Source organism: Balaenoptera borealis (assembly GCF_965194805.1).
Source record: "Balaenoptera borealis genome assembly, chromosome: 6".
NCBI classification, from domain to species: domain Eukaryota; kingdom Metazoa; phylum Chordata; class Mammalia; order Artiodactyla; family Balaenopteridae; genus Balaenoptera; species Balaenoptera borealis.
The window spans coordinates 34,756,779-34,779,873 of record NC_138863.1 but is presented as its reverse complement, the minus strand read 5'-3'; the positions used below and the strand labels follow the sequence as shown (position 1 = coordinate 34,779,873).

The 23,095-nt window shown below is 38.8% G+C and overlaps 1 protein-coding gene across 1 annotated transcript in view; it reads left to right on the top strand.

Moving 5' to 3' along the window:
* The window catches only part of MPP4 (MAGUK p55 scaffold protein 4), a 43,780-nt gene extending 21,507 nt beyond the window's left edge, over nucleotides 1–22,273 (top strand). Inside the window, exons 11-21 of the mRNA XM_082397481.1 lie at nucleotides 2,203–2,220; nucleotides 5,244–5,282; nucleotides 7,428–7,448; nucleotides 10,462–10,476; nucleotides 11,610–11,651; nucleotides 13,617–13,787; nucleotides 15,379–15,459; nucleotides 18,547–18,640; nucleotides 19,036–19,144; nucleotides 20,150–20,284; nucleotides 22,064–22,273. Coding sequence (XP_082253607.1) covers nucleotides 2,203–2,220; nucleotides 5,244–5,282; nucleotides 7,428–7,448; nucleotides 10,462–10,476; nucleotides 11,610–11,651; nucleotides 13,617–13,787; nucleotides 15,379–15,459; nucleotides 18,547–18,640; nucleotides 19,036–19,144; nucleotides 20,150–20,284; nucleotides 22,064–22,255 — 917 coding nt within the window. The 3' untranslated portion in view covers nucleotides 22,256–22,273. The remainder of the gene's footprint in view (nucleotides 1–2,202; nucleotides 2,221–5,243; nucleotides 5,283–7,427; nucleotides 7,449–10,461; nucleotides 10,477–11,609; nucleotides 11,652–13,616; nucleotides 13,788–15,378; nucleotides 15,460–18,546; nucleotides 18,641–19,035; nucleotides 19,145–20,149; nucleotides 20,285–22,063) is intronic.
* Nucleotides 22,274–23,095: the final 822 nt, after the last annotated feature.

Below are 23,095 nucleotides of genomic sequence, written 5' to 3'. Positions count from 1 at the left end.
GCGGTGGAGGAATGGTCAGCAAAGGGATTCATGGTGGCGAATGCTTGTCAACGACTTACTGCCTTAGTGAAGGGTGTCGTAGCTCATAGAGCCCAGCTAGAACCTGCTGATCAAGGACCATCTGAAATGCTCTCTGGCAGGAGTTACAGAAGGGGAAGAGGTGCCCGGAGGAGGGAGAGGGAGAGGGGCACGGACAGGAGGCTGGGAGGGCACTAAAGTAAACATAGATTTACACATGAGAGTCCTCATCCACTTTACTTCTCAATTCTCTAAGCCAAAAATTATTATTTTTTTCCCTTGAAAAGATATGATGACAACTATAGAGACATTTTTGAAAGAAAACACTCTTAAAATTCCTTTACACTGACCATATTTTCCTACTGTCTTCCAGTTATAGAACCATATTTTACATGGTTACAGTAACAGTTGCAATACTACTTTTTATCTTTTTTCTTTTTTTTTTTTTTTTTTTTTTTAATATTTATTTATTTATGGCTGTGTTGGGTCTTCGTTTCTGTGCGAGGGCTTTCTCTAGTTGCGGCAAGTGGGGGCCACTCTTCATCGCGGTGCGCGGGCCTCTCACTATCGCGGCCTCTCTTGTTGCAGAGCGCAGGCTCAGTAGTTGTGGCTCACGGGCTCAGCCGCTCCGCGGCATGTGGGATCCTCCCGGACCAGGGCTCGAACCCGTGTCCCCTGCATTGGCAGGCGGATTCTCAACCACTGCGCCACCAGGGAAGCCCTATCTTTTTTCTTTAACTTGACATTTTATCAGAAACATTTGTCATGGTATAATCTTCATAGTGATATTTTAGTTATTTCCCCTGTGCTTTGAAAAAGTTTGTTTACCAAACCAGATTGAAGTACTTCTTTAACCCATTTTCCTATTTCATTTATCAAAGGCATGTGAAAGTGCTAACTAAGCTTCTAACCAATATCTGATAACTAGTAGGGCCACGGGTTGACATCTAACTTGCTTGCAAGGCCTATGTGCCATTTCTATTAGAATTTTGCAAAGTCCATCCTGAAAAGAGTTTGCAGCCGCATATTATTATCCTTACAAATCTCTTGAGTCCAGGAACCCCAAGTATGGAGCCACTGAGTTAAAGGGTCACCTCTCACAGGGATGTTTCTTTCTTTTCTTAAAAAAAATTTATTTATTTAGTTTATTTATTTTTGGCTGCGTTGGGTCTTTGTTGCTGTACGCAGACTTTCTCTAGTTGTGGTGAGCGGGGACTACTCTTCGTTGCAGTGCGCGGGCTTCTCATTGTGGTGGCTTCTCTTGTTGTGGAGCACAGGCTCTAGGGCTCACGAGCTTCAGTAGTCGTGCCACACGGGCTCAGTAGTTGTGGCTCACGGGCTCTAGAGCTCAGGCTCAGTAGTTGTGGTGCACGGACTTAGCTGCTCCGCGGCATGTAGGATCTTCCCGGACCAGGGCTCGAACCCGTGTCCCTTGCATTGGCAGGTGGATTCTTAACCACTGCGCCACCAGGGAAGCCCCAGGGATGTTTCTGATGGAGCACATCATTTTCTAAACTATCAGGTCATTTCTTTTTAACTGTTGTAGATGATATTGCAAATAAATATTATTTTGTATCTTACTGTTCTGCCTGAATGTTACCATGGGAAAAAAAATCTCAGGAAAGGGTTACTACTCAGGATGTATAGGCAACTTTATTACTCAAGAGTTATTGAAAAATTCCAGGCGTATGTTAGTTTACAGATGTTATTAAAAAGTTATTTACTGAAGATGCACTTGTAATTGTCATCCCTCTTTCTTTCCCTCCCTCCACTCTCTCTCTCTTTCCTCTCTCTCCTCCTTCCTTCTTTTCTTCCTCCCTTTCTCTCTCTCTTTCTTTCCTTCTTTCCGTTCAAGATTTGAGTTCCTAAAATATAATGAATAAATAATAAGTGCATTAATTCAGAAATGAATAGAATGCAACTCTTACAGAGCTTATTGGGATAGAAGGGAATAGGATTTGCCAGAAGCAAATAGATCCCATTTCCAACAAGGCTCATAAATTTATTGGTTTCTATAGGATATTCACTTATCATTTTGTTACTAAGTCTCCATTGAATTTTTAGAGAATAATTTTGGCACTTTGCTTTTCTTACTGTAGGTAAGTTAATCTGATAAACTATAGCATAAACTATTGTGCTCGCTCTCTCTTTTTTCCCCTGCTTCATTCATTTTTCTGTACCCAGCTATTTCTATGGAAGAAGGTAAGAAATAGTATTTGTGGGGGAAAAACAACTCATCTCCAAAACCTCCTAGAAATTTCCTATCGTTTTCTTAATTCACTTCGACTTCAATTCAGCTATTTATTAAGCTCTTCCTGTGTGCCTCATAGTATGCTAATCACTAATACCCTAATTTATAAAAAGATGTCAGTCAAAAGAACACACACTGTGTAATTGTTCTTAACACTGAGAGGAATAAAAGAAAAGAGAACCAACATTTATAGGCAGCCCCAGAATCTAACACAGCACATGGTAAGAATTCAATGAAAGTTGTGAAACTGTTCCTCTGTTTTGTTTCAACTGCTTTGTACACAATGTCTAAAAATAACCCTGTAATGAAATTGTTATTGTTCCCATTGTATGGATGAAAAGATTGATAAGGTAAGAACATTGTCAGAAGTTGCAAACAGCCTGGTCTGGATTAAAGTTGCTCTCTGTCTGAAGGGCACTACATCAGGGGCAAATGGGGCCTCCAGTTATTACCTCTCCCTTTCTTCATGCTCAGACACCAAGATGACTCATTATGATGCCAAACACACACACACACACACACACACACACACACACACACACACACACACAAGCAAGAAAGCAAGATGCTGTCTGCTTGTGGAGAAGGGAAAAGAAGAGAGAAGAGCAGTCCCCTTTGCCACCATCCACATTTCATCTCTGAAATTGGAAAGGGGAGGGGGAGGAGCATGGACGGGCCTTTGGGTCTCTGTGGTCTTGGTGGGTGACAAGCCCACTGTCTTTGTCAGCTCAGGCTGCCATAGCAAGATCACACAGACTGGGTGACTTTAACCACAGACATTTATTTCTCACAGTTCTGGGGACTCTAAGTCCAAGATCAAGGTTCTGACAGGGTTGGTTTCTGAGGAGACTTTTCTTCCTGGCTCGCAGATGGCTGCCTTCTCTCTGTGTGCTCACATGGCCTTTCCTCTGTGAATGCGGGGTGGGAGAAGTGTGTGGGGAGACAGGGAGAAGAGAGAGAAAGAGAGAGAGAGAGAGAGATCAGTATGGTTTCTTTTCCTCTTCTTATAAGGCCACCAGTCCTTTTGGATTAGGGCCCCAACTTTATGACCTCATTTAATCTTCATTATCTCCTTAAAGGCCCCATCTCCAAATACAGTCAACTGGAGGCTAGGATTTCAACATATGTATGCATTTTTGGAGGGTACAAATCAGTCCATAACACTCACCCTAGCCCATAGTGTGGAATTGTTCATTTTTTTAAAAAGATTTATTTATTATTTATTTATTTATTTTAGGCTGCGTTGGGTCTTAGTTGTGGCGCGTGGGATCTTTGTTGAGGCATGCGGGATCTTTCGCTGCAGCACGCGGAATTCTCTCTAGCTGTGGCGCGCGGGCTCCAGAGCACGTGGGCTCTGCAGTTTGCAGCACATGGGTTCTCTCGTTGAGTTGCCCGAACTCAGTAGATGTGGCACGCAGGCTTTGTTGCCCCGCAGCATGTGGGATCTTAGGTCCCCCACCAAGGATTGAACCCGCATCCCCTGCATTGTAAGGTGGATTCTTTACCACTGGACCACCAGGGAAGTCCCTGGAATTGTTAATTTTGAGAGCGCAAAATCCGTGGCTCTTTTAGACCCCAGAGTTACATATTAGAAAAACCAGGACTACTTGTGCTGTTATTAGAGATTCTCTCCTGGCCTCTGTAAAACAGGAATGACAACTGTAGTTTTTGTTTGCCTTTAAATCAAAACCCTCTAGTTATGTGCTAGGAACTAATGAATTCACCATTATAAATTACTGATCTGGAAAATAATCTCTAAATGAATATAAGGAATTGAACAACAGTGTTAAAAATCTCAGCTATGTGACTTGTTCATCTGTGCTCCTATCTCTATAAAAGAGTATTATTTCATAACATTTTCATATTGCATATTTTACTTAAAAACAATCAATGATATGATCTTTAAGGAAGTGATGATAAATTTATTGTATTACTTTATAATAGTATAGCTTATTATACAAACTATAATTTGCACTTTTAGAATATATAAGACATTTATTAAAATAGTATTTATTGATCACTTGGGAATTGTGGGTATTGTGCTAGGCTCAAGATATACAGTGCTGAAAGAACAAAAAATTCTTTTTCAGAACATATGTTCAAATCAACTATTCTGATAGTAAAAGTAAAATTCAATTTAATAGATAATTAGTCATGTGCCTACTATGTGGAAGACACTAAGCTCTATAAAATACGTAAAAATTAGTTAAGATGATTTCCACTTTTCAAGGAGCTGTCTAGGAGGGCGAATAAGGCAAACACCCAAATGATTATATTACGAGGCAGAGTAGATGTGCAATAGCAGAGAACTCAAGGTAGTAGGAAGAAAACGCTGTGCAGTTCATGGCAAGGATATTCATTTTGATCAGTGTTGAGATGGACTTTGAAGTATTACAGGCTAAGGGAACAGCCTAAGCAAAGGCACAGAGGAAGAATCAATGGAGTCTTCTCTAACAGGAGTGTAAGATACAAGAAAGAGACAGCAGTTTTCAAAGCTGGGTTTGGGTCACACTGTAAAGAGCTTTGAGTATTAGGATGAACAGTTTTAAAAGTTATATTCTTTTATTCTCATACATATATCCCAGCTAAAGGTAAAAATAATTAACATTATTGAGCACTTACCATGAGTCTGAGTTTTTCCTGCATTATCTCAATCCTATCCTATGTGGTAGGTATTATTACTACCCCCATTTATAGACAGAAGACTGAAGCTTAGAGGTAAACTAATTTGTCCAGCATTCAAAAGCCTGTGCTTTTAGAATTTTAACCATTCGATGTCCTGTGGCCTCCCATAGCCTACATTTTCATTTAGTACAGTAGAGCCCTTTTTATCTCTCAGAGTGAGCGATAGTTGTAAGAATAACATGATTATAGGGTGGTCTGAGTTTCATTGCCATAAGCCTATACATAGGGAATTTCATTTGTGATACTAACATTTTAACTTCAATTTTTCCCTTTCTATGCTCTTTTATAGAAGATGACATGAAGATTGACGAGAAATGTGTGGAAGCAGGTAGCATTTCCTCTTGATAGATTTACCACCAGGAGAAATATGAAGCAGCTCAGCTATAGATTTCCTGAAGCAGTCAGTCAAAGGGGCCACAGGCTTACTTTCTGGAAGAAATGTGTAAAATAAATCCCCCACCGCAGCCTTTTTCTGTGGTTCTGACACTTGGAAGGGAAGCACGGCTGCAGGAATGTCTCCGTGCTTCAGACCAACCTTTTAGAAAGTGTTCTAGAAAGCAGTATTCTGGAAATGATCACAGGAACACACAGTAACACTCAGGTGTTACATTCAGTAACATTCAGGAGGAACTCCTGGAAACCACGTGCTCTTGGTGAAATACTATAAAATATTGAGATATCAGATTTTTATTTTTTAATTTTTAAATTTTTTAAATTTTTATTTATTTATTTTTAAAACATCTTTATTGGAGTATAATTGCTTTACAATGGTGTGTTAGTTTCTGCTGTATAACAAAGTAAATCATCTATACATATACATACATCCCCATATCTCCTCCTTCTTGTGTCTCCCTCCCACCCTCCCTATGAGATATCAGATTTTTTAAAAGCAAAATATCTATTTGATTATTGTTTGATACCATTTTCTGGTAGATTCTAGTATAGATCAATAGTCATGGGTTCCAAATTTCTGAGAAATATATAAATACTTCACATTTCTATTCTTAGATTTTTTTCGGAAATTGGGAAAAGATTTTTCAAATTTAGTGGCAGAACTAAGATTGGTTCAAGAATCACTAGGATTTTATTGGAAGACTAGTTGGAGAGTCTTTAGTCGGATAGGTGATTTTGTCTTGGCTTTATGGGTTAATCTAGTTTTTAGACATTAAGTAATGATATGAAATGTTTAAACACTGAGTATTTAAAAGATTTACATATATTTCCCAGAACAACTACAGAATAATGCTGACATTATATTTATTTTACCAAGTACACATCCTGGGTTTTTTTTTTTTCTTGTTTTTTTTTTTAACTTGTAGTACTATTCATTTCCTTTCTGTAATTTTAATTAAAACTTTTTATTAGGTAACACATTCACATATTTAAAATTCACATATTGGTTTAAAATATACAAAAGTATATTCAGTAAGATTCCCTCTCTCTTTCTGTTCCCCTGCTCAGTTTTCTTTCTTGAGGCAGCAAATGCTCTCAGTTTCTTGGGCATCCCTCCAGACGCATTCTGTGCAACGATGTATGTTTTTTTCTCCTCTCCCACACCCTCATTCTCACCTCTTTTTAAAACACAAATGCATGTACTCTTTGATGGTATGCTATATACGCTGTTCTGTTCCTGGCTTTTTTACTTAACATTACATATCTTGGAGATGATTCCATCGTAGTACATAAAGAGCCTCCTCATATATTTTAAACGGCTTATTGGTTAAATAAGTAATTGTGCATTTATATAATCACTTATTGGTAGACATTTGAATTATGTCCAATCTTTTCTATTATAAACAATGATAAATATATCGTTTCACAAATGTGTGTATACCTTAGATGCAGCATTGCCTGATGTAGGGATGTGTGTGTTGGTAACATTGCTATATATTTCTAATTGCTCTCCATATACATTCTAGTTTTTTTATGCTTAATGTCTCTTTAAAACACTAACGAGAATCGTTTTAACTGATGAGGGACTTGGTTTATCTCAGGTATTTCTCAGTCACCTAAACAACCTTAACCCAACCAAGCCATTCATATGCTCCTTCTCCTAGCCACACTCCCCTTGCTTATGGACCCCCCAAAGCTTCAAGCAAACCTCTAGCAGCAAAACCGTATAGTATCCAACCATCTATTGGTGTTTACCATGACATTCCTCCTTTTCCTTCCCTCTGAGCCTCTTTTTAATTTTATTTTATTTATTCTCTTCTATTTTATGATTTTATTTATTTATTTTAAGCTCCTGCTGTACCCCTTCTTGTCATCACAGCCCAACTGCTTATATATACTCATTTAAGGCTTTGTATGCCACAGACACACCACTGAGTTGGCCTTGATTTAGGAAAAACATTTTAAAAGTGCTGTGTGTGCAGAATCGTAGGGTCAGGGAATTAGACTGTTGAACTATAGACTCAGTATGGATAGTAATGTAACTATACTTTTGGTTTTTTGCCTCCATGGAAAACCATAGATGAAGAAACATTTGAATCTGGTAAATAAAACATGAATATTTGATACTGATTTTTAAATGTATATTCCAAATTTTGGTATAACAAACACTTTTAATGATACAATAATTGCTTAAAGACATAAACAGTATCGTCATGAGATATTGTAAACTTCACCATAAGCAGTGCTTCTCATTCGGGACATTTTGGAACCCTATGGGGGCATTTTTTGGTTGTCACATTGATTGGGGACACTACTGGCCTTTAATTGGTGGGAATCAGGGATGCTAGATGACCTGCTGTGTGTGAGACCATCCTGCATGATCTCCTGAATGTCCTGCTGGGCAAAACTCATTAGGAATCTGAGTAAGTAGTTCTTTAGTACACAACAGTGATGTAAGTTTTCACAAGATGTAACATGAAAAGCTCATTGGTTTAGAAGACAGTCATTATGGAGAGAGACATTTAAACAGAATAAAGACATTGCCTTGAAATTACTGAATAATTTATTCCACACATTCTAATCCATACTGATATTAAATCAACTGGAAAGTGAGGTACCTATACCAAACCAATTATTTTCTTTTTCTTTAATATGTTATTGCCATTATTGATGACACATGGTATCATCAAGTGTCTGTTCCTCAAAGTAATGTTGACGTTATTAGTAACAAAATAAGCCCCATGGAGTATTTTGAAAAACTGGCAACATTTTGGAGCATGTTAACATTACTAACTTGCTTCCAAGTATATGATGTTTCCTCATTTTCTCCATTTTGTCAGTGCTATGGCATATTACACCTACCTCAGTTAAGGCAATTTCCCTCTTTCCCATATATGCCAATAAATCTGGTCTGTTATCAGAACACTCTTTGTTCTAGTGTCCACTTGTTACTTTGCTCTTCTATTTTTCTATACTTCATATAAGGACTATTTTCTGATTTTCTCACTTCCTTTAAATCCATGCTTCTTCAGTATAAGTAGGTATAAGCATCTAATAGTTTATGTCTTCTAGAGAAGCCATGCCCAAAGATTTATATTTTGAAATATATACTTTTTGAAACACGTACTTTTAAAACATAAATTACTTCCTTTTAATTTTCCTTTACATTACAGTTAGAGCATTACGTTGCTGTTTTTAAATGATGTGTTAGAATATATCTATGAATTTCATTTTTTAAACTTAGAGAGATTGTTATAAATATTAGTTATAAAAGAAGATAGCATTGGGACATCCCTAGCGGTCCAGTGGTTAAGACTTCGCCTTCCAATGCAGGGGGTGTGGGTTCAATCCCTGGTCGGGAAGCTAAGATCCCACATGCCTCACGACCAAAAAACCAAAAACATGAAACAGAAGCAATATTGTAACAAATTCAATAAAGACTTTAAAAATGGTCCACATCAAAAAAACAAAATCTTAAAAAAAAAGTATTGAGACACATGGAGTTGGGAACTACTCACCTAAATTATTTATATACCATTTATGTTGCTTCTAAATTTCCTGTTTTCAATTAGATAGTTGGCTTGTTAGGGGCAACCTTTTTTTTCTCCCCCTCCACACTGCTGCCCAGCTTGTGGGATTTTAGTTTCTTACTTCCCAGACCAGGGACTGAACCCGAGCCACGGCAGTGAAAGCGCCAAGTCCTAACCACTGGACCGCCAGGGAATTTCCTGTTAGGGGTAATTTAATGATCTACACTTGGTTCAATGTTTGGGATTGGTTTAATTTTTAATTCCTCTGGATTATAGTCATTCTTCTTTGCTCTGTTCAACGCATCATTTTGTTGGGAGACACTCTACATGCCAAACTTGTGGCTGAGGCTTAGAGGTATTGTGATGTCTGTGAAAGGAGAGGCAGTATTGCAGTGGTCAATGCCATGGACTGGAGCCGGATTGTCCAAGCATGAATCCTGGTCCAGCTAGCTGGGGGTCCTCTGTCACTTAACCTCTCTGCCCTTCAGGTGCCCATGTCTAAAGTGGGAAAAATAATTTATATAAGTAAAGTGCTTAGAATGTAAGTGCATGAGTGTTAGCCAGCATTTTAATGAAGAAGTAATAGGGGCAATCAGCAGCTAGTTCTTTAATAACAGCACTGCAGAGGAAAGTGTGCAGCTGCCCTTAGTTACTGCAAAGCACTCCTTCTGGACTCCTTTTAGTCGAAAGAGTGAGAACTCTCAAGTACCTTATTCTGAACCCAGCTCACTTGGGAGCTCAGTTAAGGAACAATTGGCACCCAGCTGGCATTTTTTCTAAAGAAATAACGACAGTCATTCATGATGCTTAATTCTGTTACTTAGAGCATTTAATGGGCAGTTAAGTTTCTTAAGTTTGGGTCCCAACTCTTCTCTGAATGAAGTATCATGTGACCTCTTTGAATTTCTCTGGATGGTATAGTCTAATTAGGAATGCCATTTTAAAAGACATAAAAACACACCCCCCCCCAACAAAAACCAAACAAACAAAAACAGGGGTGATGGATGTTTCAAGATGTCTAGAAAAAGAAAACAGTACACTCTGTGTTCAGTTGCACCTGTCTTCAAGGGACCAGCTGGAGATGGAAATGTGTGACTGGACCCAAACAGGTAAGGAATGAGGACACTCGGGCCAGAGGCTGTTGCAGAGTTTCCCCAGTGGCCCTTCCACCACTTCCTCGCCTTCACAGGGCTGCAGCTAGATGGCCTCTGGGAGAGAAGGGAAGAAGAGGCTCAAATCGATTGCCTTGAAAATTTCTCTTTCAAGCCCCATTCTTTGCCAACCAAGTAGAGAGGAGTCTGCATGGATAGAAAGCCTTCAAGGAGAGTCTAGATAAGCAACTTGCAGGAAAGGTTACTGTCTGCTGGGCAGCAGAAGCAGGTCCAGCGAGTTTCTGAGTTTCCAGTTGTGTGTTGTTCATTTGCCTTGGCAGGTCTTGCCCAGGTTACAACTTTCTCTAAGGGTGACACGAATGCCTCACTTGTGTCATTTGTCTTTATTGCTATTTGTCTTTATTTTGCCAACTTGATCTTCTCAAAGGCTTAACTTTTTCATGTCTGTTTCTTCACTTATCCAAATATCCAGAGGAACTTTCAGAAGGTGACTATTCATTTTTATGTCCTTGATAAGCCAAATAGAGCTATGTTTGAGATCTTTCAGTGCCTCAACATGAATACTTGACTGGATATATTTTAAGATAAGACATGATATTTTAAGGGTGAAATCAGTGATGAGATATACAATGTCATAGAAAATATTTTTAAATGAACAATGAAAGTAATTAAGCTGTATCACTGTAACCCTAAGTAAACATTTCCTTTTAAACTTATTTCCAATTTTCAGTTAGAAAAATATGCTTACTTACCAGAAGATGGAATTGATATTGGTGTGTTTTCTTTATAGTTTAAAATGGGTGTTTAAACACGAAGGTTAAGAAAGAAAGGTATATGTCCGTTCATTCTATGAACAAAAGCTCTTTCTATATTATTTCAATGATCAGAACAGAGTTGTATAAGTGAAAAAGAATACATGTTAGTAAAAAGTAATTTGAAAATGATACTTTTATAATATTTTTTCCCAGAGTTTTGGACAATTTTTCTGAGACCCCAGTGGAAGCAGAGACAGAAGTTTAAACAAGCTCTAGATGTTACTGCTGGGCACAGTTTTCCTAACTTTTGTCTCTCAGAGTCCTGGACAGTCAGAAACAATTTGCAGCCATAAAACAAATACTAATTTCATACAGAATGAACCACTTCATAAGGGAAAAAAATAAAAACCCATTTCTAACAAAGAGATTAATTATAGGACCTACAGAACACCATATCTATGAGTTAAAGCCAAGACCAGTTTATATGTTTCCTTTTTTTAAAATCAGTTTTCTTTGGGTACATTTAAAAATGTATACCCAAATTTATGTTTTTACTATGACTCAATATCTTTCTTATAACTTTAAAGAAGACTATGATAGGTTTTTGTTCCAACCATATTAGACAGAATATATTCAGTGTATTGCTAAATTTCTGGATAGTGTCTCTATATAGTTTGGTGCATGTGATAGGATGGAAAGTGCTTAGGACATTTTTCAATAAGGCACTCAAGGATAAAGTCAGCTGTGCTGCCATCTACTGAAATAGTGTCTCTTGAAGATTTGAAGATAATTTCATGCATCCATTCTAAGTAAAGTTCTCGTTCTCCTCTGCCATATTCTGTTCCTGCCATTTGCTGTGTTACAGACAAGGAGGAATTCGTTGGCCATGGTCAGAAGTTCTATATTGGTAGGTAATGATTAATAAAAGGTGGGTCTTTGTCACTTGCTGAGTTATATTCATATGAATATAACTTAGTATATGAATTATGAATGAGCCTGACTCTTCTGAAAGCTTCTTTTGCTGATGGATGTTCCCAAACTTGTTCCTTGTTCTGGTTTCTCTCTATCCTTTTTAAAAAAAATAATCAGTATTCTGATGTGTTGATCATTTATCGTAATTCATCTGATTCATACTGGATATCTCCTAATTAATCATCAAACACAAATCTTTTGTTTTCTTCCAGTCTGTTCCATAATGTATTCACCTTATTCTAAAGAGACCAATTCTCTGACCACTAAACTTATTTTTTATGTTCACGTTTCCATGAACTGAGCAGAGCTTTCTGAAAGACCAGGCACCTTCACTATTCATTTAAAACCATGCTGGGCTTCCTCCTTATGTGAGACAGTGGGAAAACAGCAGGGCTGCAGGGTCTGTAAAGCAGAATGTTGGTCCCCAGGTCTGGATGCACATTGGAATCATTGGGGAGCTTTAAAAAACATGGGGCCACTTTTCTGCATCCCTTCCAGAATAATTCAGCCCAAAAACCATTAGGCAGGCTGAGTAGGGTAGGCATCTACACACATGTGGAGAAGAAGCAGCCTAGAGTGGGGCATCAGAGCTTGAGCAGGGTGGGGAGGGCATCACTGCAGGGATGATGGCGGCCTGGAGCAGGTCGTTGGAGCCAAAGTGAGTGGGGCAGCTGCCATCACTTGGGCCCCGACACCTCACAGCCTCTATAAGTATGCCCCCCTTACCTAGTTTGGGCTTGGCACTTCCTGCCAGGCTGCTGGATACTATGCGTCCCCCATCCTGCCCAGGTGCTGTTAATTGATACAATAAGTAAATGTATTGAGGCTAATAAGAGCTAGATTTCCCACTCTTAGAGAAAGGAGTTACCCATATGGAAAGGAGGAAGGCTAGAATGAAAACTGTAGTGTCGAATTGGCATTGTAGGCATTGGTGTGAACTCATGGTGTTCAACACATATAGATACAAGTAATGTAAATGTGTGTGTATTTATATATTCACATATAGTCCCTAGCTCTATCTTCTGACAGGACCTGGGAATGGCTCTGAAAATACCAGAAAGCCCTGTCATTCAGTAGGCAGATTATGTGGGATTCTAGGAGTTCGGAAATCACCACTAAGATGTCCAACTCTGCCACTGAGTACACAGTGGTGGGCAACCACCTAACCTGCCTGTGTCTAAGTGTATCCACCTGAAACGTAAATCAAATCATGTCACACCCAACTCTCCACCGTCCAGCGGCTTCCCATCCCACTTTGACCACAATCCAACACTTGACCAAGTCTCTGTGTGGCCTCCTGGCTTCCTTTGCAACCCCATTTCCTACCCTCTCCCTACTGCTCACTGCCCCTCAGCTACACAGGCCTCCTTATCTTCCGCAAGCACTCCAAGCAAGATCCTTTCTCTGCACCTTTGCAATGCTGTTCCCTCAGCCTGGACTGCTCTTCCCCACAGACGCCTCCTCACCTGGCTGCGTTACATCATTCAGAGCCCTGCTCAATGCCGACTCTTCAGAGACGCTTAAATGAACCGCCAACCTGAAAAAGCGTCCCGGTCACCATCCACTTACCCTTCTTCTAAGCACTTATTTTTGTTGCAGTTTATTTTTCTCTCTCCTCCTGCATAAAATGTAAATTCCATGAGGAAATGGGCTTGGTTTAGTTGACCACTGTATCCCCAGCACCAATGCCCGGCACATAGCAGGCGCTGGATGCAACTTAGAGGTCACGTGGGGGCATTTTGCTGTTTTCCTTTGTATTACTTCCTATCTTCTACCTTCAGACAGATGTGTGTGAATTAACTCTTCCGGATCACAGTCACCGCATGCTCCGTCAGGTGTGAGGCACGAAGCGGTCTCTCCCGCCCTGGGTCTCACGTCCTGTGCGTTTCTTCCCTCGCAGCCGGTTTCCGTCGCAGCATGCGCCTCTGCCGCCGCTGGTCCCACCTCAGCCAGCTGCGAGCCAAGGTGTGCGGCGCCAGCACCTGCTCGGGCGCAGCGGGCGCCCCGTACGAGGAGGTGGTGCGGTACCAGCGACGCCCTGCAGACAAGCACCGCCTCGTCGTGCTCGTGGGTATGTCCCCGAAGGCAGTGTCTCCTCATCCATGGCGAGGCTCTCCTGGATTCAGTAGTCTTGCATTGGGAGTAGTGGTAAAAGTAAGAGTCTTTATGGACCTGCATATAAACACCTTAAAAACAAATAAAGCCTGCTTTTTATGTGTGTTTATAAATAAAACGTTATGGATCGTGCTTTTATTGTCTACAATTGAATGCGGTATGCCATGGTGTATATGAACCTGTGTAATAACAAGATGTAGTATGATTAGGTTATAAGCGAGATTTTTTTTAATATCTGGTTTAGAATTTGTTCTATAAGCATAGATGAATGTTTCCCCCCAGACTGGATCATTAGTCTCTATTAGAAATTAAAATGCTTAAGATTCATTCCCTTAAGAAATTTGTAACCATCTCCTTTAGAAGAGTGCCTAAAAGTCTTCTGGACTGTATCTTTGGTGCTGAAGAACAGGGCAAATATAGTGCTGGGATGATCTACTTTTTAAAAAAATTTATTTTATTTATTTTTTGGCTGCATTGGGTCTTCCTTGCTGCACGCTGTCTTTCTCTAGTTGCAGAGAGCTGGAGCTACTCTTCCTTGCGGTGCACGGGCTTCTCATTGCAGTGGCTTCTCTTGTTGCAGAGCATGGACTCTAGGCGCACAGGCTTCAGTAGCTGTGGCACGTAGGCTCCGTAGTTGTGGCTTCTGGGCTCTAGAGCGCAGGCTCAGTAGTTGTGGCGCATGGGCTTAGTTGCTCTACGGCATGTGGGATCTTCCCGGACCAGGGCTCGAACCTGTGTCCCCTGCATTGGCAGGCGGATTCTTAACCATTGCGCCACCAGGGGAGCTGGGGAGCCCTGAGATGATCTGCTTTGTGACCAAGATCTCTGCAAAGCTGGCCACTGCTGCAGTAGGAACTTACCTCTTACTGCCATCTTCTCTGTGTATTCCAGTTGTGATCAAGGCAGGCCCCTTTGGAGCAGAACAACATACCTTACAGCCAGGACCAGCTACAGAATTTTTAGGATGCTGGGCGAAATAAAAATGCAAAAGCCCTTTATTCAAAAATGATTAAGAATTTCAATGTGGGAGCAGAAAGCATTAAGCCAAGCGCAGTAGCCTAAGCATGGGCTTGTGGACCACGCAGTTCTCTGCTCATGAAGCCAGCCCTATCTCCAGTTGCACATGGGGGTGCTGACTCCACCATCTGTCAGGAGATGTGTCCCTGAATTCTGTAATTGTGGAAGCTGGTTGTGATGTGATAGGAACTTCATGGGAAGAGAAAAGGCAGCTTGTCTCAAATGATCTGACTCGAGGCCAGAGAATTCTGAATATCCAACATTAGACGAAGTTTGCTGGGGTGACAGGTTCCTGCAATTCCCTACCTCATTTCTGAATGTTGGAGAAGTGTGGGTTACACCATGGGTCACCAAGAAAATTCCCAAGAGTTTTCTGGGGTTATTTCAATTCGTGAGAATGGAAACTATGTTATTTCCCCAATACCATGTGCTCTCAAGTGTCTTCAACAGGAAGACTGAAGTGATGATTTCATCACGTAACTCTACTTATCCACCTCTAATAATTTCCATGTGTGGTGTTTTGTGTTTAGGACCTTCTGGTGTTGGAGTAAATGAACTGAGGAGACAACTCATTGAACTTGATCCGAACCGTTTTCAAAGTGCTGTGCCACGTACGTTTACTTTTTCTTTCATAGGGGTTCATGTTTTGGTAGAACTTTCTTTGCCTCTGCAGATGTACTCATCTCACTTAACTATGTTATACCATCCTTGTTGTAAGAATATAAGACACAAGAGATAGTCCTCAAGATTTCTAACTATATATATTTTAATAGAGGAAATTGATTTACTAGCATGTAGCCTAGCTAGGCTTTTAAAAGGTGACTCTTCTTTTCATTTTTTAGCAATCATATAGATAACCTTTCAGGAAAACTAAATATTTAGCAATAATGGCTAACATTCATTCAGTACTTACTATCTTCCTGGCGGTGTGCTTGGCTGTTTAAATGCTTTATCATATTTTTAATTTTAATATATGCACATATAATTTTATATAAACTATAAGTATTATACCATCCAAGCTGGAGGAGCATGTGGGTGTGGGTGCTTCCGCTTCATCTCAAGGCAAGAGAGAAGAAGTTAGGAAAACCAGTTAAAGAGCTTAATATGTGTTCCCTGCTGTTTGGGAGACACAGAAGACTGGTGTCAGAATTATATCTGAAAAATCTAAAGGATAAGAGCTTAGAGGAAGTGGCCAAAGGCTGTATTTTGGGAGGTAGCTGCCCTTTTAGAGTCTGTCACAGCAAAAGAGTTGTGATTTTCCCCAAGGACCAGATCTGGGTGGATAACGTGGAAGAAAGTCAGCCTGGGGTTGTCTTGGTTCTTGCCCAAGAGGAAGCCTCTGTAAAAGGAGGCCAAAAGTGAATCCCCAGATACCCGATGGTGTGGAAGAAATCACAGATGGCTAGGTGGAATAGAGATGGATTTGAGATATGCAGCAGTGCTGGTGGTGGTGGTAGCCTCTGCAAAATAACCCACTACATCCTCTGGGAGATAAAGAGCCAGATTTAAACATCTGCCAGGTCTCAAAGGAGCCAAGAGCAACCAGCATCCGCATCAATTAAGTAATAATTTTCCTGCGCTGCTCACCTCTCCTCTCTCTCTCTGCACGCTAGCCTTGCATAGTTATAAAATTGGGGGAGGAGCAGTAGAAATGCAATGAAAGGGAAGAGAAGAACTGAATCAAACTCAGTTTCCTGACTTCTGACTTCTCTGATGGCAGGCTTCCCTGGGTGAGGCCAGTCTGAGCCAGTTGTGGGGAGAAGAAGCCTAAAATATAAATGAAGTTCATAATTTCGATTATTACATGGGAATGGAATTTTAATCATTAAATTGAGGCTGAGTTCTTGGCATGAATGATAATGAACTTTTTTTTAAAACCTAAGAGCAATCAGGAGAGTCATGGGAATTTCATCCAGGGCCAGGGAAAACAAAGTTGTTTTATGACCACATTCCATAGGTTGTGCTTTCCAAGTACAGTTTACATATGTAAGTATGGACACTAATCTCAAAAACAAAAATTAATAAAGAAATCACCATTTTCAATAATCTGGATAAAAATAAAATGCCCACAGAACACAGAAGAATTGTAAGTTGTCTGGATAACCATCATTCAAAGTGGGAATATGTCGCCCATATTTTGCTTTTTAAATTGAGTGAACAGTTTTAAGCTTAAAATGAATGCCTTAAAATGAATTATGCACCAATTCACAGACTTTAACCTACCATATAAAATATAGTCCAGTAGAAGACAAGGAGAAAGGGTCCTCTTAGGCTTATATTTACATAATTTACTATCACCTGAGAACTAGAATTTTTTTCAGTACAAAGCTTTAGAAGAGGGACTTCCCTGGCGGTCCAGTGGTTAAGACTCTGCGCTTCCACTGCAGGGGGCGCAGGTCCAATCCCTCGCTGGGTCACTAAGATCCCGCGTGCTGCGCAGCACGACCAAAAGACAAAAACAAAAATGCTATAGGAGAAGTGGCATAACTGTAGGAACTACAAAGATACAAAGAGAGGCTTGAATAAAGAAAAAACAAAAATGATCCCCAGGTGACCTTTGCTTTCTGAGCTTCTTGAAATGTCCGGAACTCCTTTTATCATCTAGGGCCTGTTTCAAATTCCTACTTGGTCGTTTCCATGTGTTGATATCATCAGATGTTGATCTTTTTCATCCTTAAACTTTATCAAATACAAATACACATTTTTTTATGAATAAGGAGAATTTTTTGTAATACAGGTTAAGGGACTAGCAGCTTTGCAGTAGATACAGGTCACAGAGTTGGAACCGTGTCTTATTCATCTTTGTGTTCTAAGAACCTAACATGATAGCGGGAACATAGGCACTCAGTATATGTTAGTTGAATAACTGGATGAGCAGACAATGAATCACTTTTAGGTATTCAATGAACTCCTATGTTCTACAACCAGGTACTATTTAGGTTGAAGAATCTATAATCAAAGTGGTGATATCAAAGAATCAGACTGAATCCAGACTCCACCAATCTTTCCTTTCTGGAGATCGCTAAAACTAATCACCATCTCACTTGGATATTAATGCATCTGGGCAAAACTGCAGACTGTCATGAGCTTTCTCCATTTCAAATCTGAGACAGTCTGGCATAATAGGAGACATTAGTCTGGGAGGAGTCAGGACACCTAGGTGCTTGTTTCCAACTTTGTTTTTCATTTGTTTTATTCATGTGAGCAAGTTAGTTACTCTCTAAAATCTTCAGTTACTTATCAGTAAACTACGGATAATAACCTTTTACCTAGCTACGAATGTGAAGGATGAAATGAGATCTTGGGAAATGCATTATCTAAACCTAAGATATTGCTGGTTTTGCTACCCGGGGGGCCTTAGCCACCTAAGGGCTCACATATACTTCACTAGTTTCTGTTCTGAAGTAACAGCAAGAGTTCCCTTAGGGCCTTCTTATCTTGGCTTAATACATAACACACTCTGGTCTAGTTTATACCACGAACACTTCACAAAGGCTTATGATTAGCTGATTTTGATATGAGAACTTCTACTTTCTTATCACCAGTCTGGCTCCCTTTTTTGGTTCTAGCATTAAATTTATCTATCCGTTTATGTATTAATTTATTTATTTTGATCAGACATCTTTATCCAAACGCATATGGGTAACAAAACATTTTGAAGATTCTAAAATCTTTTTTAAAATTCCCTTTTTTGTCAGATACTACTCGTTCCAAAAAGAATTATGAAATGGATGGCCGTGAGTATCACTATGTGTCAAAGGAAACATTTGAAAGCCTCATGTATAGTCACAGGTAAGCTAGACGTCCAGAATCCGATTCTCCCCTCTGGTTGTTTAACATTCAAAATAGAACCCCTAGTTTTATGCATTGTCCAAAACTCCTGGGGTAATTTTTTTTTGCATCTGGAAAATTGAGTAAGGAAATGTATATTGATTTACTAGTACACCAAATCATTGAGTTTGGAGAAGGAGCAGAACTGAGCTGCAGATTTTAGAGAATTTGAAGAAGTAGTTAAGTCCTAGATCTCCTAACATATTTTTTTTCTCCTGTCAAATATCCACTAATTCATTTTGTGCCATCAAGATCCACATATTTTATTCTATTCTGTTGGAGTTTATCTTTATGTTATTACTAATAATATTTTACCTGTAGAAACAGTTCTTGTTTTCTTTGTCCCACCCTTGCAGGATGCTCGAGTATGGTGAGTACAAAGGCCACCTGTATGGCACTAGTGTGGATGCTGTTCAAGCAGTCCTTGGTGAAGGAAAGATTTGTGTCATGGACTTAGAGCCTCAGGTGGGTCTGTGGTGGACTATTTCCCATCTCCCCAAAGTACTGAATGCGTGTCATCCATTTTATGCACATGCTTTAGGTTGTAGTGAGACACTTTATTCTGTTAGGATAAGACCACTTCCCATATCTAAGGACCAGGATCTTACTTGAAGGATCAATTGCCATTATCTTGTCTTAGCTGGGGAAAAAAATCTAGTTTCTCAGACAAAAAAAAAAAAAAAAAAGAACTGAGCAGGTAGCCATAAAGAAAACTAAGAATCTTACTTTGACCTTGATCACAAAGGCATCAAGGTAACTTCTTGTGGAGGGAATAACATGTTGCTTTACACAAGGAGGTGAGGTTCCTATGTTATCATATCGATAGCTGTCTCCCTGAGACCATATGTGGAATAGAGCAGGAATAAGCGAGTTAAGGTAAGATAAAAAACATACAACGTGTAGTCCAAATTTTTATAATCCTGTATTTTCTTTGCATTTTTCTGTAGTCATGTAAAAATATACCTTGTGTGCTAAAGAAAATCAGGGGATATGAGATTTGTTCTCACTTGGTGGTCAAACTGGTGGTCAGTGTGAAGATGTCAGTTTTATCTGGTTTGAGACAATGGCAAGAGGAAAGGGAAGTGAGGGTGAAACAGAGCTGATTGGTCTTGAGAGTCTGTCCTTGTCTTTTCCCCACGAGATCATGCATAGAATCCTATTCTCAGATTTCAATAAGGATGTCATAGCTAGCAAGAGGAAGAACCAGTATTTGATCTTAATTTTGATTCCAGAACTCCATCTCTTAATTATTAAAATGTTTTTTAGAGTTGAGGACTTGGGAGCACATGAGAATATACTCTGGTTAAAAATAACTGCTAATTTCTGTTCTTAGAAATTTTGAGAACATTCATGTTGATTCTAGGAAATTAGGCCTTCTGTTTTTAGATCTTCAATCTAATGCTCTCCCAACTGAGATATTTGGTTGCTAGGACTTCTGTTTTTAAATGTGCATTTAATTTTTCTGTGTAGGGTATTCAAGTGGCTCGAACCCATGAACTGAAGCCCTATGTCATATTTATAAAGCCATCTAGCATGAGTTGTATGAAGCAATCTCGGAAAAATGCCAAGATCATTACAAACTACTTTGTGGACATGAAGTTCAAGGTAAGATACAGAGGAAATAGATGAGTGTATTGTGTATTTCCTAGTCAAAAAATTACTGTATTGTTTCCAGAGTGTCCCTATGTTAAGTAATATAATTTTTGTTTCTAATGAAACAAAAATTTATGACTTTTGTTTCATTTATCCTTTTTACTGGACATCATTTATAGATATTAAAATAAAGTTTAATAACTACTATAAGGCTACTCATTTTTTTTTCTCCTCTTTTTGGGTTTAGCTTTTTAAAAAAAGGCCCTCAAGCCACAATTTGCAGTCACACAGAAATTGGGTGTGTGTATTTTAAATAGATTATTTATTTTACAAAAGCATTTGAATTTACTTTAAAATGCTCTAGTCAATTATCTCATCTGTAATATGAGATACCTTTATAAATATATATTAAAACACAAAGGATGTTTATTAATGATTATAGCAATAATAGAGGGGCCAAGCCAGGTGGGATTAATCAAGTGATTCTTTTTCCCAGATATACATATATATTTTTTCGTTAAATATACTTTAAATATTTTAAATCATAACATACATTCATCAAGGTGTGTAAATCTTAAGTGTACAGCTCAATGACTTTTTACATGTGTATGCACCCAGGTAACCATCATCTAGATCAAGATATTACATCCACTTGTTTGTGCGTGCATGTAAGTGTGTGTGGTAAAAAACATATAACATAAAACACAAAACTTACCATCGTAACCATTTTAAGTGTACAGTTAAGTAGTGTTAAGTCTATTCATATTGTGAAGCAGATCTCCAGAACTTTTTCATCTTGCAAAGCTCAAATTAAACATATGGACTGCTCCACGAATTTGCATGTCATCCTTGAATAGGGGCCGTGCTAATCTCTACATCATTCCAATTTTAGTATATGTGTTACTGATGGGAGCATGAGGTATCATTATATTATCCTTTATCTCTCTATTTTTATCTTCATTATTTTGTCAATGGCTACCGTATGAAAGTTTGATTCTCCAGTTTGCATTTCAAACAGTGGAGTCTGTGGATATATTCTCTGAGTCTTATGGGCATTTCAAATTCAGTTCTCATTTTTATGGCAATCTAAAAAATTAACAAAATTGCTTCTGGTCATCTTATAAAGGAGTACTGCCACAAGATCTCAGTGCCTGTATTTATGTTTGTGTTTATGATTGCATTAGCAATAAGTTGTACTATTTTAATTATTGTGGACAAATAAGAAAATAGTAGCAATGAATTTAATGCATTAGTGCCAAGTGAAGGCCAAATGACCTTGACTAAATGAACATTTCACAATAGTAGAAATAGACAATATTATAGGTGAATTCAGTCATCATGAAGCAAAGAGTAATAAAGGTATGCCTCATTTCGAAGAACCAGGTCTTCGAAATAATGTCATTCTTATCAGATTAATGTTCATTTGAAATTTATGTTTTAAGTTTTATTTATTTTTAACTGGTAAAACTTCTTTGCTTTTATGTTGTATATGGTTTGAGAGCTTCAAGTGTTTAGATAATAGAGTAAGATAATTTAAGTCCAAATAGGAAGTTGAGAGGATTGGTCTGTCTACAAATTGTTACTCAATTTTGTGAAAACCTGACCTGGGAGACATTAAGTAAGACTAAAGATAGAAACATAAGTTTTGTGGTTTAGAATGGAGGACATTTATATGACATAACTGTGTTTATAAACAGCTACACAACTGAATGTAACAGCAATAACAAACTGCATATTATTTCTATTTGTCTCATTAAGTTTGCTATGCATATTTTTCTATTTCTCCTAAAGGATGAAGATCTACAAGAGATGGAGGATTTAGCCCAAAAAATGGAGACTCAGTTTGGCCAGTTTTTTGATCACGTGATTGTGAATGACAGCTTGCAAGATGCATGTGCCCAGTTGTTGTCTGCAGTTCAGAAGGCTCAGGAGGAGCCTCAGTGGGTACCAGCGACATGGGTTTCCTCTGATACTGAATCTTAAGGAGGCCTTCTGCTTAATACTGGAGTTTTAACAATGTTCACCTATTACAGAGAGCTGGAAAAACAGCTGCAATCTAAAACAGCACTATTGTATTTGCCCTATTATAATGTGTGCAACTTTAAAAGTGCTGCAGTTCGTTAATTAATCTTATTTGAAAAAAAACTGTATTGTATGGTTATGTAGAGTTATCTATTTGGCTTTCAGGGAAAAATGTGTTCCTTTACCTCATATGCAGCAATTGGTAGGGCTATGAACAATGTTAAGTCACTGAGTAAGAGAACCTTTCACAGATTTCACATGGCTTTTGTATGATTCAGATAAAAAGAGCTTTCGTAAATAAAATAAGTCGTATTTAATTTCAGAAACTGTATTTTACCTCATGAAACTTCTGTTTTATAAACATGGATTTGACAAAAAGTACCTAGTTGACTAACTGCAAGAAAGAAGGGTTAATATACACATTTCACATCTAACATCAAAACTTACAGAAACAGTACTGCTCTCATTTTACACATTAGGCTGCAAGGAAAAATTATTCTTTTGATCAGGGCTGCAACAATCATTAATTTTCCCAAAAGCCAGTATCTACATTTATGCCTAAATTAGGAAAGAGCAATGGATTTTAGTGCTAGAGACCAACATCTGAGAAAACCACGGGCTGAGGATGTTATTCCACGAAGTCTTGTTTTTCTTACTTCCTTAAGTCTGAGACTTCCAGTCGCTCTTCTTGCCCTAGCATCTGTTCATCTTTTGCATCATTCCCTAACTTTTTCCACATCCATGCCATCCCTCTGCTCTTTCTTAACTATAAAACAGAGTGTATGCTTCAAAACATCTGTA